Source organism: Sorex araneus, chromosome X, assembly GCF_027595985.1.
Source record: "Sorex araneus isolate mSorAra2 chromosome X, mSorAra2.pri, whole genome shotgun sequence".
Lineage (NCBI taxonomy): Eukaryota > Metazoa > Chordata > Mammalia > Eulipotyphla > Soricidae > Sorex > Sorex araneus.
Genome location: NC_073313.1, coordinates 252,615,313 through 252,633,776, shown reverse-complemented (window position 1 = coordinate 252,633,776; position 18,464 = coordinate 252,615,313). Strand labels below are relative to the sequence as shown.

The 18,464-nt window shown below is 65.7% G+C and overlaps 1 protein-coding gene across 2 annotated transcripts; it reads right to left on the bottom strand.

Moving 5' to 3' along the window:
- Window positions 1–433: 433 nt before the first annotated feature.
- SLC4A3 (solute carrier family 4 member 3) lies at window positions 434–14,933 on the bottom strand. Of its 2 annotated transcripts, XM_055121425.1 has the most exons (22): window positions 14,661–14,933; window positions 14,179–14,344; window positions 13,335–13,615; window positions 13,126–13,241; window positions 12,355–12,551; window positions 10,757–10,905; window positions 10,431–10,611; window positions 9,960–10,095; window positions 9,387–9,570; window positions 8,530–8,629; window positions 7,472–7,656; window positions 7,054–7,279; window positions 5,954–6,172; window positions 5,651–5,799; window positions 5,319–5,513; window positions 4,400–4,618; window positions 4,075–4,164; window positions 3,778–3,944; window positions 2,625–2,878; window positions 2,230–2,399; window positions 1,860–2,033; window positions 434–701 (listed from the first exon to the last, which is right to left on the bottom strand). In XM_055121425.1, the coding sequence occupies exons 1-22, from the start codon at window positions 14,709–14,711 to the stop codon at window positions 624–626; spliced, it is 3,687 nt and encodes a 1,228-aa protein (XP_054977400.1). In that variant the 5' UTR covers window positions 14,712–14,933; the 3' UTR covers window positions 434–623. The 2 variants fall into 2 exon arrangements, with proteins under 2 accessions (XP_054977400.1, XP_054977401.1); XM_055121426.1 differs by lacking the exons at window positions 14,179–14,344; window positions 14,661–14,933 and adding an exon at window positions 14,060–14,081.
- Window positions 14,934–18,464: the final 3,531 nt, after the last annotated feature.

Here is an 18,464-nt window from a genome sequence, read left to right as displayed (position 1 = left end):
CTCCTCCTGAGCCCCATCACCAATGGGGGACACTCTGATTTGATTAGGGGCTAAAGGGGTGCAATGGACCCCCTCTCCCCCACACCCCCCTGCTAAAGGCTCTGTATGTGTGTGTGTGTGTGTGTCTGTGCATCTGCGTGTCTGTGTGTGTGTGTCCGAGTGCGTGCACACACGTGGGATTACGTGTCCTTGAGCCTGACTTTCATCTGTCCCCCTGCCCTCCTCCCCCCACTGTGAGCTGTCCGTGAGGGAGCTGGAGGGGGCGACAGGGCCAGCTCTGACCTTCTGGAGGTCTGGGTTCTCTCCCTCTGTCCTGGCCTCAACCCCGTGCCTGGCGGGGATGCCCCTGAAGTGAGACTCCTGCCAGGCCCGGACGGGAGAGTGCGGCCTGAGCAGCCAGACAGGGGCCCAAGAAAGTGAAGCCGACACGAGACAAGGAGTGTGGTTATAATGAGCTCAAAGCCTGTGCCGGTCTGGACGGCGAGAGGAGGGCCCCCCCGGCAGGAGTGGGGGGGGCCCTAGCCGTGGCATTGGTAAGCAGTTCCAGGCCCGTCTCTGGGTGGGCCGGGCCGCCATCCCTGTGGTGGGGGCGGGGCGGGGGCTCCGGGGGCGCGTGCCGAGGCTCACACGGGCATGTGCAGCTCGTTGTATTCGTCCTGGCCATCCTCGTCGAAATTTGGTTCAGCGTCTTCCGAGTCCAGCTGTGGGAGCGAGCAGAGCAACGGGGCACCGTGGGGGGGGCGCGTCCCCACTTATCCCCTCGTGGCCTCCCTCCCACCCCAGGTCCTGGCCCCGCAGTCTGCAGGCACTGTGAGCTCGGGTTCGAGCAGTTGCCACTGACCAGAGCCTGTGCGTTACCTCTGATCCTTGGCACACTGGTATTTTCCTTGTTTTTTAAATCTCTTTATTTGGGGGGGGAGGGGAGGGGCTTGAGGCTATCCCCTGAGGCTTCCTTCTGGCTCTGGGCTCAGAAAATCACTCGTGGGGCCCCATATGCCATGCCAGGGATGGCATCCGGGTCAGCCACGAGTGAGGCGAGAGCTTACCTGCTACACCACGGCTGCGGCCCCTCCCCCCAGCAGGCACTTTTTTTTTTTTTTTTGCTTTTTGTTTCACACCTGGCAATGCACAGGGGGTTGCTCATGGCTTTACACTCAGGAATTACTCCTGGCGGTGCTCAGGGGACCATATGGGATGCTGGGAATCGAACCCAGGTTGGCCCTGTGCAAGGCAAACGCCCTCCCCGCTGTGCTATTGCTCCAGCCTCTCCGGGCACTTTTATAATATTATAAAAGAGAAGAAGAGTTACTGCCCGGAGCCGCTGCGCCCACACCCGGGTGATCCGAGTGGCTGCTCTGCAGGAAAGTCACCTTGGGCCAGAGAGACAGGACAGCAGGTAGGGCGTTCACCTGGCACCTGGCACGCAGCCCACCGGGGTCGGATCCCTAACACCACCCGTGGTCCCCCACGCACAGCCGGGAGTGATCCCCGAGCACAGAGCCAGGGAGACGCTCTGGCACAGAAAGGTGTGCCTGCAGCTGGACAGCACAGCGCTCGGGACAGCTCAGCCCTGGAGGTTGCTGCAGTTTGGGGGACAGGAGGGCCCCCCCACACCTGCACAGGTGTCCGCTGCCATCCAGCGCTTCCCTCCCGCCAAGCCAAGGACCGGGATAACGTCAATCCTCACCACAACCTATCCAGTAGGATCTGCTCTCAGCACCCAGGACAGAGGGGTCTGAGAAGGCATCGGGCCGGCGAGGAACCTGGGGCCCGGGGGCAGGAGGAGAGACGGGGGCGGACAACCGGCTGCATCGGGTACCACACACTGGGATGCCGCCCGCGAGGATGCAGGCCCTTACCGCCTGCAGCTCCCGCTCCTGGAAGAGCCGGGGCAGGAGGCAGCGTCGCAGAGGCACGGTGAGCAGCAGCAGGAAGGGGAAGGCCAGCGAGGCCGCCGTGGACTTGACCACCCAGAGCAGCGCGATGCAGCCCAGCTGGATGCAGGTGAAGAGATGCATCCGCCACGTCTTCACCTGTGGGTCCGGGCAGGGCAGGGGCAGGGGCGGGGGCGGAGGGGCGCACTGCTCAGCACCGCCGCCCCCCTCGCTGGGGCTCCCCAACGCCCACCACCCTTCTCTGCCCTTGCCCCCAGGGCCATCTCTTAGACCCACCCCCACCCTCGCCCCCGGCCCCGCAGTGCAGGGTCCACCCTGGACTTCCCGCCTTCACCTTGGTCACGTAAGGCTGCTCGGGGTGGTGTTTTGCGGGCATGAGGATGAGCAAGAGGCGCTGGGACAGCTGGATGCCAGACAGGGACGTGACCCCCATGTAGAGGAAGATCCCGAAGAGGACGGCCAGGGGGATCCGGCGTAGCACGGCGCCCATGACGATGGACAGGCCTGGAGGGGAGGAGCCGCTGGCCCACTCTACCACCAGGGATAGACGGCAGCAAGGCAGGGGAGAACAGGAACGGGAGACGGGGGGATTGGGGCAGCCCCCCCCCACTGCAGCTGGAGACCCAGCCTGGGACACAGACAGGTGGGGCGGAAGGCCCTGGGGTCCGCCCAGGCAAGACGCTCAAAGGGCCGCCGTGCAGCCCCGGGCACCCCGGGGGCGGCTCTCACCCACGAGGCTGGCAATGAGCACTCCCGTCACGCGCTGCTCCCGCACCTCCTGGATCTGGGGCTTCTCGCCCGGCGCAATGGCCGTGCGCATGACGGTCAGCGCGTTCACGTGGGTGACCGAGCGGACGGTGGCAGCCGTGAGCCAGGGCAGCCCGAAGAGCCCGCAAAGGCCGCCCAGGGAGCCGATGAGCAGCAGGTCCAGGTGGAAGCCGGAGCCCTTGAGCAGACGCCGGGCCTTCTGGCTGACGATCAGCCTGCGGGCAGAGCGGGCATGGGGAGAGGGCAGCACCGCGGGGCCAGGCCCCAACCCCCCTGTGGACACCAGCACTGAGGGGCAGGAGAGATAGGACACAGGAGGGGGGGCGCCTGCCTTGCACACAGCCACCCAGGGTGGATTCCTGCACCCCAGATGGTCCCTCCACCTGCCAGGTGTGATCTCTGGGCACAGTCAGGTGTGGCACTGACAGGTGTGGCCCCAAACCCCTCAAAAAATAGAGAAGGAATGGGTGGAAGAGGGAAGGAAGGAAGGAAGGGAGGGAGGGAGGGAGGGAGGGAGGGAGGGAGGGAAGGAAGGAAGGAAGGAAGGAAGGAAGGAAGGAAGGAAGGAAGGAAGGAAGGAAGGAAGGAAGGAAGGAAGAGGAGAGAAATGGAGGAAGAAAGAGAGGGAGGGAAGGAGGGAAGGGAGGAAGGGAGGGAAGGAAGGAAGGAAGGAAGGAAGGAAGGAAGGAAGGAAGGAAGGAAGGAAGGAAGGAAGGAAGGAAGGAAGGAAGGAAGGGAGGGGAGAGAAATGGAGGAAGAAAGAGAGGGAGGGAAGGAGGGAAGGGAGGAAGTGAGGGAAGAAAGGAAGGAGGGAAGGGAGGAAGGAAGGGAGGAAGGAAGGAAGGAAGGAAGGAAGGAAGGAAGGAAGGAAGGAAGGAAGGAAGGAAGGAAGGAAGGAAGGAAGGAAGGAAGGAAGGAAGGAAGGGGGGAGGGAGGGAGGGAGGGAGGGAGGGAGGGAGGGAGGCACCACCAAAGTCGGGCGCATGTGTCAGCACGCTGAGCTGTAGCCAGTGCCTGCACGAAGCGCGTGGCTGGGCACTGCCAGCAGGGAGGTCACCTCACAGCACCAAAGCATGCTGGGAGCAGCAGCCCCCCACGCCCCCAGCTCTCTCACGCCGTGATCTGGGTCTCCATGAAGATCAGGATGAGGACCAGGAGCGCGGGGACGGCGGCGGCCACCATCATCCAGGGCGGGAAGGGCCGGGCACTGCCCAGGGGCGGGATGAACCACGAGCGCTTCTGCGGGGAGGTCACTGAGAGCCCCGTGGGCACCGTCAGCTTCTGCGGGGCCGGGAGGGAGACCAGTCGGGGACGCGGCTGGCCACGCCCCTGCCCCACCGCCCGGGCCCCAGGGAACTCAGGCTGCGCTCGCGGGAGCCCGGGTTCAGGGGCCCAGTGGGAAGGCGCCCACCTGTGTGTAGGTGTCGGTGATGGAGTAGTCCACCAGCACCATCACCAGGATGGAGATGGGGATGCCGAAGTCCCCGATGATGCGGCGAGCCTGGGGACGGGCAGCGGTCAGAGGACTCGCCCCGAGCAGACCCCAAGCCCCACCCTCTGCACCCCAAATCTGTCCCCGCACCACATGATCCCTCTGAGCACTGGAGGAGACGAGCACCCCCACCCCGCTCCCTGCCAGGAGTGGCCCGGAATTCTGAGACAGAAATGAATGAGCCCAGGGGAGTCAGCCACGCCCACCGCCCCCTCTCGAGGGGCGGCCCCGCCCACCCCCGCACCTTGCCGCCCAGGAAGCGGCTGTTCCTGAACTTGCGCAGGAAGAAGGCGATGAGGAAGGTGCCCAGCATGAGAATGAGCGACAGCAGCGCAGTGTTGGGCTGGTTCCTGGGGCCCGGGGGGCCCTCGGTGGGCGGGAGGGCGCTGGCATTCAGCTCCAGCCCCGCCTCCAGGGCCCCCTCAGGCGGGTAGAACGGCAGCAGTGGGTGCTCCATGAACACCTGTGTGCAACACACACAAGTCAGGGTCGCTTGCCTGGGGAACACACACGCATGCACACACATGTATGCACATTCACACGTACACGCACACGTATACACACATGCACACATGCACATACATTCACACACATTCACGCACACATGCATGCACGTTCACACACGCGCGCGCATTTATACACACATGCACGCACACATGCATGCACGTTCACACGTGAGCACAGACACATGTGCACACACATGCACGCACATTCACACACATAGACACATGCATGCACACATGCATGCACATTCACACAAGTGCACACACATATAGATACACATACACACAACCTGCACATATACACATATGCACACATACATATAAAAACACATGCATACATATACACATGTATATACACATATACATACATGTGTATGTGTGTTGCATATATACACACATACACCATACACACACATTCACATGCACATATATACACTGTACGCACAGAGACATACATACACACACGCCCCTGCCTCCAGAGGTGAGCCCAGAACACCCGGGTGGCAATCCAACAGTACCCACTGTCACGCAGGTGACCCTCGAGTCTGACTCCTGCCCTTCAGCCCTGCCTGGCCATGGCTCCCCGACCCCACGATCCCCCCCAGACTCTGTCCAGCCCCCGCCCTCAGCCCCTGCCCCTGGCTCCTCCCTAGTCCCCACCTTGTAGAGCTTGTGGAAGGTCTCGTAGATGAAGATGAGGGAGATGAGGAAGGCGAAGATCTCCTGGGTGAAGGGGGAGATGTAGCGGACCAGGAAGCTGCCCTCTGCGGCCACCAGCGCCAGGACGAAGACCACCAGCCAAAGGCCCACCCACACGCGGCCCGTCAGGTACTCCAGGCCCTGGGCTCTGCAGAACTGCAGGGGGCAGCACGGTGAGCCAGGCCTGGCCCTGGACACGGGGGAGGCACGGTGGGGGGGGTTGGCGCTGAAGGGGCCCAGAGCAGGGAGGAAGGGCGGGGCGGGGCCGGGAGGGGCCGGAGCAGGGCTGTCACCTTGAAGAAGGCTTCTTCGAAGACCAGCAGCGGCCCCGAGAAGCCGACCACCAGCAGCGGCTGCGCGCCCAGCAGCGAGAAGATGACGCCCAGCACCGCAGTGGACACGATCAGCTCGGACACGCCCATCAGCCCCTCGGTCTTCTCCCCTGGGGGCCAGGGACACGCATGGTCTGCGGCTCCCCGGGCCTCCACCTGCGGCTGAGCCCAGGGCCCTTCCGCCACCCCCCCCCCGCCCGCGTGCCCCGGGAGGCCCTCCCCTGCCCGCCCAGAGTGAGCAGCGGAGACTCTTCCCCCCCTCACCGAGCAGCCCCCCGAAGGTGATGGCGGGGCTGAGGGCGGCGAAGTAGATGAAGAGGACGGCGGCCAGGCACTGCGAGTGCAGCGCGTCCCGCAGGTCGCTGGGGTAGTGCGGGTACCGGCGCTTCACGTCCCGGATGAGCCCCCCGAACACCGAGCCCGTCCGCAGCAGGGGGTCGTCTTCCGGGGTGGCCTCAGAACCCCCCATATCCATGGACAGCTCTGGGGAGCGAGAGGCTGCTGGCACACGGGGCGACGCCCTCCACACACACACTCACACTCACACACTTACACTCACACAAACTCACACACACTCTCACACTCACACAAACCTCACTCTCACACCCACACACTCACACTCTCACACTCACACACTCTCACACACTCACAAACACACACATACTCACACATACACACTTTCACACACTCACACATACACTCACACATATTCACACACACTTGCACACACTCAGACACATATAGACACACTCACAAATACACTTTCACACTTACACACATACACACATACACACTCAGATACACATACACTCACACTTACACACTCATACACACTCATACACTCAGTCACACACACTCACACACATACATACACCCACTCACACACACATACATACACACAGACACACTCACACATGCACACTCACATACACTCACATATACACACTCACTCACACTCACATACATACACACTCACATTCACACACCCACATTCACTCACATATACACACACATACACATACATCCACACACATACACTCACATATACACACACTCATACACACATACATACACACACATACACATTCACACATTCACACACACATACACTCACATATACACACACTCATACACACATACATACACATACACACACATACACACTCACATTCACACACATACTCACATATACACACACACTCATACACACATACATACACACACATACACACACTCACATACACTCACATATACACACACACATACACACACATACACACTCACACATTCACACACACTCACACTCACACACGCACACTCACACCGCGCCCCGCAGGACCATGCGTGGCCCCGTGCGCGCCCACCTTTCCCGGGGCCCGCGTAGCCGCCCTGCGCGCTGGCCTCGGCCTTGCCCTGCTCGCGCTCCCGCCGCTTGCGCAGCAGCTCGCGCTGGAAGGCGGCCACGGAGCGCAGCAGGTCGCGGCCCTCGACCTCGGACGGCGGGATGACGATGCTGCCGTCCAGGAACTCGCTGATGGCGCCCAGCAGGTCCTGCCGGTCGTCGGCCTGGTAGGCCGCCTCGTGGAAGAGCTGCGGGGGGCGAGGGGCAGGGAGAGCGCTGAGCCCGCAGGGCCACGGGCCGCAGGCAGCGCGGACCCTCGGGCCCCCCAGGCCCGTTCCCAGGGTCCTCCCGGATGGCCAACAACCCCCCCGCCTGCGAGGGAGCCGGTCGCCTCCCCCCCCCCCCGCCCCCGCAGCCACGCCCCGGCCCGCGTCGCCCACCTTGTCGGACATGAGGGTGGCGATGGAGCGGCCCAGCTCGTGGTAGTCGGTGCTGGTGCCGCTGGGCCCGAGCAGCACGAAGAGGAAGCGCACGGGCACCGGGACCTCCAGCACCGACTCCAGCAGCACCGCCTCGCTCAGACGCACGAAGGCCGCCGCCGGCTGCTCCAGGAAGGGCACGCTGCCTGCGGGGGACAGGCGGGCGGGCTGGGCACGGCCGAGCAGGGGGCACTGCACGAAGAACCCCGCTGCAGGGCCAGAGAGCCCGCAGGGCAGTGCCTGCTGGGGGCTGGGTTGGGGCCACTCTGGTCCCTGAGCTCCTCCGGGGAGGGCTCCCAAGCACAGAGCAAGGAATGGCCCCTGAACATCACCAGGCAGCGGAGGGGAGGAGAGGGGCGGACAGGGAGGGAGAGGAAGGGAGGGGAGAGAAGAACAGAGAAGGGGGTAGGGAAGGGGAAGAGAGAGGAGAGGAGAGGAGAGGAGAGGAGAGGAGAGGAGAGGAGAGGAGAGGAGAGGAGAGGAGAGGAGAGGAGAGGAGAGGAGAGGAGACGAGAGGAGAGGGGAGGGGAGGGGAGGGGAGGGGAGGGGAGGGGAGGGGAGGGGAGGAGAGGAGAGGGGAGGGGAGGGGAGGGGAGGGGAGGGGAGGAGAGGGGAGGAGAGGAGAGGAGAGGAGAGGACAGAGAGGAGGAGAGGAGAGGACAGAGAGGAGGAGAGGAGGGGAGGAGAGGGAAGAGGAGGAGAGGGGAGGGGAGAGGAGGAGAGGGGAGGGGAGAGGAGGAGAGGGGAGGGGAGAGGAGGGGAGGGGAGGAGAGAGGAGAGGCGGGGAGGGAAGGGGGAGGGGAGAGGAGGAGAGAGGAGAGGAGAGGAAAGGAGGGGAGGGAAGGAGAGGGGAGGGGAGAGGAGGGGGGCAGTGGACCCCCATCTGAAGGAACCCTCTCACCATCCACCTACTCATCACAGTCTACCCTGGCCAGCGCGTGCGGCCTGAGTGCTGCAGCCTGAGACGGCCCCTCCCAGCCCTGCGCCCGCCCTCAGTGCCCCGCACCCGCCCTCCGTACCCACGAGCACGACGGTGGCCTCAGCGTCCTCGGGGATCTTCTCCAGCAGCTTCAGGCTCTTTCCCCGGTGGCCGTCTCCCCCGGGCACGTGCAGGGGCCTCTGAGGACGCAGGACTGGAATAGGGCTGGGACCCAGACCGGAGGCCGTGGCAGGCCCGACTGCCCGCCGGGCCCTGGACTCTGGGCTCAGCCCCAGGGCGGGACCCAACCGGGAAGCCCCCACCCCCACGAAGCCTTTCCTGTTCAGCGCTCAGGGGTCTGTCTCGGCCCCTCCAGCTAGGACCCCAAAGACCCACAGGCAGGGTCTGGAGCGACAGCACAGCGGGTAGGGCGTTTGCCTGGCACATGGCCGACCCGGGTCCAATCCCCGGCATCCCATATGGTCCCTGAGCACCGCCAGGAGTAATTCCTGAGTGCAGAGCCAGGAGTAACCCCGGAGCATCACCGGGTGTGACCCAAAAAGGAAGAAAAAAAAAAAGACTCCCAGGTGGGGGGTGGGAGGAGGGAGAGGCTCGATGCCTGCCGCGTGCCCGATGCCCCAGGTTCAACCCCCAGATATGCATGACGGGGCCCCCCCTAAGCACTGCTGGAGGCCCCTGAGCACTGCTTGGGGGACCCCAGCAGCCCCGACACCTCCACAGCACCAGGCCCAAGTGCTAAACCCCCAGCCCGGCTGGCAGAGAATCGCTGAGGAACCCCCAGGTGCACTGAGCACTGCCGGGGACCCCCCCAAATAAAAAGAATAAAAGCAGTGGAAAGAACCCCCCAGGCCAGGACGGCGGGGCCAGGCGTGACCTTCCCCAGCCGCCTGAGCCCGCCCACCCCACCCCCCTGCAGTCACCACGGGGCTCACTGACCTCCTTGGCGTCGGGGTCATGCGGCCAGAGCGGGGCCGGCTCCCCCCCGTCGTCGGCCATGGTGGGCACGGCACCGTCCGGGCCGTGGCTGGGGGTGGGGTGGTGGTTCCCCAGGACCGAGTTCACGCTGGAGCTGGACGGGTTGCGGGGGAAGAAGCCCGTCTCCTTGTCGTCGTTGGGGTGGCTGCGGGGAGGCGGGGCAGGGGAGACCCCCGTGAGGGAGCGAGATGCAGAGGGGCCCGGCCCTCGGCCCCAGAGAGGTCTTCCTGCGGGCCCGTCCTAGGGGTGAGGCTCCCGTCCCCCCGCGGGGCAATCAAGCAGCAGCCCAACCTGACACCTGCCGGGGGGGGGGCCGATTTTGGGGGGTTTTGTTTTGTTTGGGGGCCACCCCTGGCAATGCGCAGGGGTCACTCCTGGCTCTGCACTCAGGGATCTCTCCCGGCAGTGCTCCGGGGACCCTATGGGATGTCAGGGATGGTGGAGGGAGGGGTGGGGGGTGGGGGGATCAAACCCGGCTTGGCCGCCTGCGAGGCGAGCGCCCTCCCCGCCGTCCGACCGCTCCGGCCCTGACACCTGTGTTTGAGCAGCAGCGTGCGCAGGACGCTGGCCCTGTCCTCCGGCCGGATCTGGTCTGACACGATCATGGTCTCCACCACGAGATGCGCGATGCCCGGCAGCGTGGTCTGCTCCAGGTCCAGGAGGGCGGCTCCTAGGGGTGCGGCCCGGTCAGGTGGGTCAGCGTCATCCCTCCCCCGCCCCCTGCGTCCTCCGGGGCAGGCCCCGAGCTGGCCACGCCGAGCGCCCAGGGCGCGAGGGTGGACGGCGTACCCGCGCCCGGCCCACTGGGGGGGCCCCCCCGGGAAAGTCGATGGACTCCCCTGCCCTGGGCATAGCGCTAGGGCCCCGTGGCACCAGGTCACGGCTGCCCAGAGAGACACTGTGCCGGCTCAGCCCCCGGGGGGTGGGGCGCGGGGGGTGTGGCCAGGGCGGGACTATGGGCACCCACCCGCCCGCCTGCCCACCTGCCCGCCCTTGGGCCCCTACCGTGCGCGATGGTCCTGCGCAGCTCGAGCAGGCTGCGGAAGGACAGCGAGGCCACGTGCGGCTTGCCCCAGCGCTCCGTCTCCTCGTCCACGTCTTCCTCGAACTTGATCCAGCGCGCCGTCTCCCGCCAGTGCGGCTCCTGGCTGCGGTCCAGGGTCAGCTCATTCAGCTCCACGAACACCTGGGCGGTGGAGGGGGCGGGGAGGAGGGCCGTGGGGCCACGGAGCCACCGCCAGGGCGCAGCGACTACCCCCCCCCCCGCTAACACACACACACACACACACACACACACACACTCCCCGGACACGGCCGGGCCACTGCGGTACCTCGTGAGGCCTCCGGTCCAGCTTCTTCTTCTTCTTCTTCCGGCGCAGGATGGGCGCCAGGCCTCCGGGACTGCCCCGGCCGCCCTGTGTCCGCGACGGCTTCTTCACCAGGTGCCGGCGCACGCCGGGGTTGTCTTCCAGCCGGTGACCTGCCGGAGAGGTGGGCTTGCAGGTGGCTTACAGGTCCGGCTGGAGATGGGGGGGGGGGGCCGCCTGGCCGGGCCCTCCAGCACCGCCCCACCACCTGCTGCACCCAGTTCTGGGGAGGGGGGAGAGGGTGGTGCGGGAAGGCCAGCCCCCAACAGCCCGTGTCCTGGAGAAGGGAACTGAGGCCAGGCCGGAGAGAGAGCCCAGGAGTAAGGCCGTGCACACAGCGGACCCAGCGTCAACCCCCGGCCCTGCACGGTGTGACCCTCGAGCACTGCCGGGCGCATTCCCCCCGCCCCAGCCAGCAAGGCTGCAGCCTATCAAGGGGCAGGCGCCAACCCCCGCCAAGGCCAGTGACAAGCCACCTGTGAGCGGCCGGCACCCCTGCCCGCAGCTTGGCCCCCAGCCACCTGCTGGGCACGCTGGCTCCTGCCGTGGCCGCTGTGGCCCTCCTCGGGCCGGGGTGGGGGGGTGAGGGCCCCGGAGGCTCCCGCACTTTCCGTGTGTCCCCTCTCAGCACCCGCAGCCCCTCTCCGCCCCCTCCGGGCCAGCGGCGGGCGCAGCCGGCCAGCACCCCGCTTACTCACAAGCTGGCGCCCCGGGCCTGGGGCTCGGCTGGCCCCCGGGGGCCTCCCACACGTCACCATCCTCCGAGGTCAGCACCAGCAGCCCCAGGTCCTCGGAGGGCAGCGAGTCGCTGGGGCTGGAGGCGGGAGTGCTCCCCGGGGTCGGGCCTGCGGCATCACTGGGCTCCATGGACCCCTCCAGCGGGCTGGTCATCCCCCCCAACCCCCGTCAGCAGCGGCCAGGACCCCCCGCCGGCCCCGGCCCGGAGAGCCAGGAGCCTGGCAGACGCAGTCTCAGCTGGGCCGGGCAGAGCTGGCAATGGGCTTCCGCTGCGGACTCCCCACGGCCCCAGGCCTGCTCCGTGCCGCCACGGGCACCCCCCCACCCCACCCCTGTCGGTAAACACGCCCTCCCCCCTCCTCCACCACCTCCCCCCCGTGCCCCATCCTGCTGCCATCGGATTGTTCCTGTCCGTGTCCTCAGGGCCTGGCAACTTTCCATGACGTCCTGAGCTCCAAGCCCGCCCACACACGGGTTCCAAGGGGGAGGAGGGCGGGGTCCGTGATGCCCCTGGCCTGGGCACGGAGCCCCCGTGTGGGTGATGACAGGTGGCACAGAGACCAGGGCACCGATAAGACGGAAGGAATGTGCCCGGATCACAGCCGGGCGGGTCACGGAGCCTGGCCCGGCGCCTGACACCCGGCCCCCCAAAGGGACCAGGGGCAGGAGTCTCTGCCGTCCAGCGGGGGCTGCCCTGTGCAGGCATGACTCAGAGGCTGCCTCGGGACAGAGGGCAGGGGTGTCACGGGGAGGTGTCAGGGGCGGGCATGGGCCCCCACAGCCAGGACCCAGCCCCCCACCCGGCCGCAGAGGGCCGCACTCACTCTTCATGTCGTCCAGGTCCGCGGACCCCAGCATCTGCGCCTCCGCCTCATCCGTGGGCACCTGCTGCTCCGGCCCCCCGAGGCTGCCCAGCGCGCTGCCCGGGCACAGCCGCTCCCGCAGGTCGTAGCTGGCCGACGGGCTCCAGGCTCTCCTGTCCCCAGCCAGCCGCGAGGCCCGGGCCCGGGGGCTGGGGGAGCTGCGGAGAAGGCAGGGGCGCCTGTGACGGGAGCCACGGCGGACACGGACCAGCTTTGGGGGGTCCTTGCTCCCACCTCACCCCGGGCCTCTCTCTCCTCCTGCTCCCCGGCACCCCGACCCCACCCCGACAATCCCCCTCCTCCCCGGCACCCCGACCCCCAGCCCTGAAGACCCCCTCCTCCTTGGCACCCTGACCCCCACCTCCGACGACCCCCCCTGCTCCTTGGCACCTTGACCCGGACCCCCGACGACCCCCTCCTCCTTGGAACCCCGACCCCACCCCCAACAATCCCCCTTCTCCCCGGCACCCTGACCCCTACCCCCGACGACCCCCCTGCTCCTCAGCGCCTTGACCCAGACCCCCGACAACCCCCTCCTCCTTGGAACCCCGACCAAACCCCGGATGACCCCCTCCTCCTCGACACCCTGACCCCCACCCCCGATGGCCCCCTGCTCCTTGGCGCCTTGATCCGGACCCCCGACGACACCCTCGCCAGCGCTTGCCTCCCCTTGAGTGGGGACACAGGGGCCAGGCCCCTCTCCCACCTTCCCTGCGCCGCGGACGCCAGTACCTGGCTGGGAGCTGGGGGCTCCCGTGGGCTCGGGGTGTCCCGGGGGGCGGGGGCCGGGCGGCAGCGGCCCTTCCCGAGAGCCCGGGGCTGTCATCCTCATCGCTTCCAATAGAGAACTGCGGACACAAGGGGACAGGCCTGGGCCCCACCGCCCTACTCACTCTCCACACCCCCGACCCCCCCACCCCTCCCTGGGGCGGGCCCCTCACCTTGGCTTTGGGTGGCGACGCCGAAGGGGGCTCAGCGGGCTCGGCCTCCTCGGACTCGCCTTCCTCCTCCTCCTCCTCCTCCTCGTCCTCCTCCTCCCCTCCAGCGCCACCCTCCTCCTGGATGGGGGGCGTCCCCTCGGATGGGGGCGCGGAGGTTTTCTCCTTCTTCCTCTTCCTCTTGGCCTGCCGGGCGGAGGTGGGGGGCAGCCGGCGAAACTTGTGCGGCGGAGGCAGGCGCGCCGAGAGCGGGTGGTGGGTGTGGTGGGAGGTGTGCCGGTGAACTGAGGGTGCAGGAGAGGTGGTTGGGGGCCCCCGCGGCAGGAGGGAGGACCCCCACACCCCAGCCTGCGGGGGGACACACCTTATTCTAGCTCAAGGCCTCGGGCAAGGGCACGCAAGTCCTTCTTCCTCTAGGGCCAGGCTCCCCCTGGCCCCGAACCCGGGACCTGGCTACACACACACACACACACACACACACACACACACACACACACACACACATACACACTGCTCCATCCTGGAAGGCTGGGACATGGGGAGGGCACTGGGTGGGCAGGGGCTGAGGGGAGGGGGCAGAGGGAGCAGGGGGAGGGCTGGCAGAGCCCTGAGAGGAGGAGGGGGTGCTTCTCCCTGCACTGGGGGCCTGGATGCCAACCCCCCACCCCCCGCAACCTTCCCGGGGCAGGCGGACAGGCGACGGGGTAGGAGAGGCAACATGACTTAACATGGCATGGTGGCCCCGCACGGGATGGCACCGGGTGGCCGAGGCGGCGGCGAGCACAGAGATGAGATGGTGGCAATGGAGGTGAGGGGGTGTCGGGGTGGGGGCGCCCGGGCTACCCACACTCAAAGTCCCGCTCGCTGTAGCTGCGGCTGGGCTTCTCGGGGTCCCAGGCCGGGGGCTTGTTGATGAGGTCCCCAAACCTGCTCACAGCCAAGGTCTTGCCCAGGTCGTCGTCCTCGTCCTCCACGTCAGGGCTCAGAGGGGGCTCCTCCAAGGGCACCCGGACCTGCAGGCCCGCGCCGCCGCCCGCGGTCAGGCGCACCCTGACGCCCCCGCCCCCGGGGGCCCCACAGCCCTAAGAGTGGTGGTGGTGTTGGGGGGCGGGTGGGGGGGGCTGCCGCTGAGGGGTCCCGCCTCTCGCACAGCCCTTTCTCCCCGCCGCCCCTCCCCGGCCCGGCCCCGGGGGCGCACGCATCCCGCGAAGGGCGAGTCTGGGTACCACCGAGCCGGGAAAACAGCGGCGCGCCTCTCCCCTCCGCATCCCTGCGCGCCCCCCCCACCCGGCCCCGCGCCCCCGCGCCCCCTCCGCCCGCGCCCGTCACCTGGGGGAGGGGGGAGGCGCCCCCGGGCGGCGGGATCACGCCGTTGGCCATGGCTGGGGAGGCGGCGGGGGGCGTCCTGGGGGAGGCGGTCGCGCTCAGGACCCAGCGGGCCGCGACCCCCGGCGCGCCGCGCCCTGCGCTTCCTGGCGGCTCGGCAGCGGGCAGGGCCCCATGCCCGGCCCGCGCGCTCCGGGGCCTGCGGCCGGCGGGGGGACACGCAGGCGCCCGCAGCCCCGGCTCCTCCTCCCCGCGCTCCGCCGCCGCCGCCGCCGCAGCCGCGCGGGCCGCACAAAGGCAGCGAGCGGGCCGCCGTGACTCACCCCGCCCCGGCCCCCGCGCGCCGCGGGTGGGCTGCGGGGGGCGCGGCCCCACCCTCCCGCCGGCCCCCACCTGGCTCTCGGCCTCCGGAGCCCCGAAGGCCGCCCCCGCGCCCTCCCGAGTCTGGGAGACTGAGCTCAGGGACGCCCCCGACCCGTCCCCCCACCCCGCCCGGGAGTCCCGGCCCCCCTCCCGCCCCCGCCCCCAGCCCCAGGATGCCCCAGAGGCCCCGGGAGGCCGGGCGGGTCCAGCCTTTGACCTTGGCACATCACCCCTCCCCGCTTTCCCAGGCTGGCGGATGGAGCCTCAGTTCCCGGCCTGCCTGCAATGTGACTCAGTTTCCTCATGTTCCCCTCCCCGCCCCCGCTCCCAGGGGTCACAGCCGCTTTTCCAAGGGCAGGGATCTTGGGAAGGACCCCCAGGCTCCCCCCACCCTCCCTGTCTCACTGAAATGGGCACTTAGCACAAGGCGGGGGCCAGGCAGCTTCTGGGTAAACAACATCCCTCCAAGGGGAGAAGGGGAGCCCAGCCCAGAAGGACTGATGGTGGGGGGGCGGGGGTTGGCGCTGGAGGGGGCTGGACCACCTCTGCTTGGGAAAGGGGCAAAGCCTGTGAACTTGAGCCAGTCCCCTGACCCCCTGCGCCCACTCTGATTCCAGCCTTCACTCTGATTCCAGCTCACCCGAAGACTGGAGGCGGTGTGTGCGGGGTGGAGGGTAGTCAGTAGTCAGCGTTATTCCTTGGTGCCCGCCTTCCCAGCTTGGCACCCAGAGACCAGGGCTTGTCAAAGTCTTGTGCTCGGGAAACAGGCTACTGAGGGGCACCCCTGAATAGAGATGCAGCCTAGAGCTCCAGCTTCTCACCCCAGCCTCTCCTGCACACACACATGCACACACATACACACGGACACACACGCATATACATACATACATACACAGACATATGCACTTGCGCAGATTCACAGGGACATACATATGCATGCATGCACAAGACAAATACATGTATACACATACATATATGCATGCATGTACACATGTACACACGTATACAGGCATGCACACAGGCACACAGATAGGCACACACAGAGACAAAGTCACAGGCATGCATACACATAAACTCAAAGACACGTGTCGCACAGACATAAACATGCACACATGCATGTACATGCACTGAGATATGCGCACACATGTATATGCGCACACACACATATGCACACACACATACACACACACAGAGCCTGTGAGGAGGACCAGGCAGGATTCCAGCTGTGAACTCTGCCTGCGTCCAGTTTGGGATGTGAGAAGTGGAGTGGAGGATTTGTGCTCCCCACCCCCCAAAAATGCACAGGTCAGTCCTTGGCCCCCCCTCGCCCCCCAGACCTGGAATGTGGCTTTATTTGGACCGAGCAGAGCTACAGATGAGCTCATCCTGGGCTGGGGTGGGCTGGGGTGGGCTCCCACCCCCAGCAACTGGCTCCCTCCTACAAAGGGAGAGGTGGACCCGGCCGCCTTCGGGGAGGACGCTTCGTGAGGAGAATGGAGAGCAGCGGCCGCACGCCAGGAACCGCCCAGAAGCTGGGAGCCGGCCCGGAGCAGATCCTTCCTGGAGCCCTCGAGAAACACAGCCGGCCGCAGCCGGGCTCCCTGACTCCCAGGCCCGCATCTGCCAGGCCGAGTTGGCCAGGGGACAAGCCTGGGCCGCTGGCCCTCTGGGTCAACGCCCCACCCCCCACACTCCGAAGCATCCTGCTGATTGGTCATCAGCGGTGGCACGGAGCCAGGGACCCTTCTTCCCATCCCTTCTGCAGACCCCCCACCCGAGCCTTAGCACCTCCCCAACCAGAAACGTGGGAGAAGGGTCTGAGGCCTTCCCTCCCCACCAGGACGCCTTCGAGAATTAATTCAATGATGCTATTTTGGTTTCTGGTTTGGGGGCCACACTCAGCAGTGCTCTGGGCTTACTCCTGACTCGGTGCTCAGGGCTCACTTCTGGTAGGGCTTGGGGGACCTGATGGCACTTGCAACGCAAGTCCTCTACCCTCTGTACTATTTCTCCAGGTCCCCCTCATCTTATTTTTTGCCATTTCATCTGCTTTAGTAATTCATCTTTCACAGACAAGTGAAACCATCCAGGAACCGTTTTTTCCTGTCCTGACTTAGCTCATTTAGCATATTCCCTTCTCAGTCCATGCCTGGTGTCCCCTAAAGACCCCGTTTCATCTTTTTTTCACAGCCAAGTGGCATTCCGTGAAGCCAGAGCCCGCTGCCAGTGGCCTGTAGGTGGTCTGCATCCTGGCCACCCTGACTGGCACTGCCAGGAACAGAGGCATCTGTGCAGCCTTTGGAACGAGCATCTGCACATCCTCCAAGGAGCCTGAGCCTCCTCGGTGGGGATGCTAACAGCGCCTCTCACCCCGCTCCCCCTGAGACGTCAGCACATGTCCCTCTGCCCCGCCTGGGTCGCCCGGCAGCCTCTGACCCCAGCTCCCTGGAGGGTCTGTCTCCGCTGGAGTGTTCCTGGGAGTCTTGCTCCTGTATGTGCATGAATGGGATAATGTGTGTGCGTGTGTAGGGGACTGTGTGTGCATGCAATATGGGGAATGTGTGTGCATGTGTGAGGGGGAGAATGTGTAGGGGACTGTGTGTGCGTGTGTGCAGAGGGGAATGTGTGTGTCTAGGAGAATGTGTGTGCATGCATGTGTAAAATAATGTGTGTACATGTGTGCCAGGGGAGTGCATGCATATGTGTGTATGGGATTGTCTATGTGCTTGAATGTGTGTGCATGTATGTGTAAGAGAATGTGTGTGTTTGCATAGGAGAATTGTGTGCATGTGTAGGGAATGTGTGTGGGTATGTAGAATGTGTACGTGCATGCAGAGGGAATTTGTGCAGGCATGGATGTTAGTGGAACGTGCATGTATGCATGTGTAGGGGGATTGTGTATGCATGCACAGGAAACATGTTTATATGTAGAGGAATGTTTGTGTGTAGGGAATGTGTGTGTGCACCTGTGTGTATAGGAGCATGTGGGGGAGTAGGGAATGTGTGTGTAGGAGCATGTGTGTGTGGGGGTAGGGAATGCGTGTGCGTGTGTGTGTATGGACACGTGTGTGGTATCCTGTCTGCTGTCAGCTCACCGGCTGTTACACTCTGAGGCCACAGTAAAGATATTCTTCAACTGCCCCGTGTAACCTTGGCACCCCACCCAAGACCCTGGTGGGCCCCATGCACAGATAAGAACTGAGGCGGCATCCTCTGGGCTCATGTCCAGTGCTCATGCCCGGACTGGGTGGTTTGCAGCCCCATCCCAGCCTGGAACACCACTGAGGTCTGCCACAGAGTCCCCGGCCCTCGCCTCCTGTTAATCCGGGAGGGTGTCCCCCTCCGTGGTCCCCGTGGCTGCAGGGCCCGAGGGGGTGGTGCACCAGTGGTGCTGCCTGGGGTTGCGCCCGCGTGGTGGGGGGGGGGCCAGGGATCAGACCCATC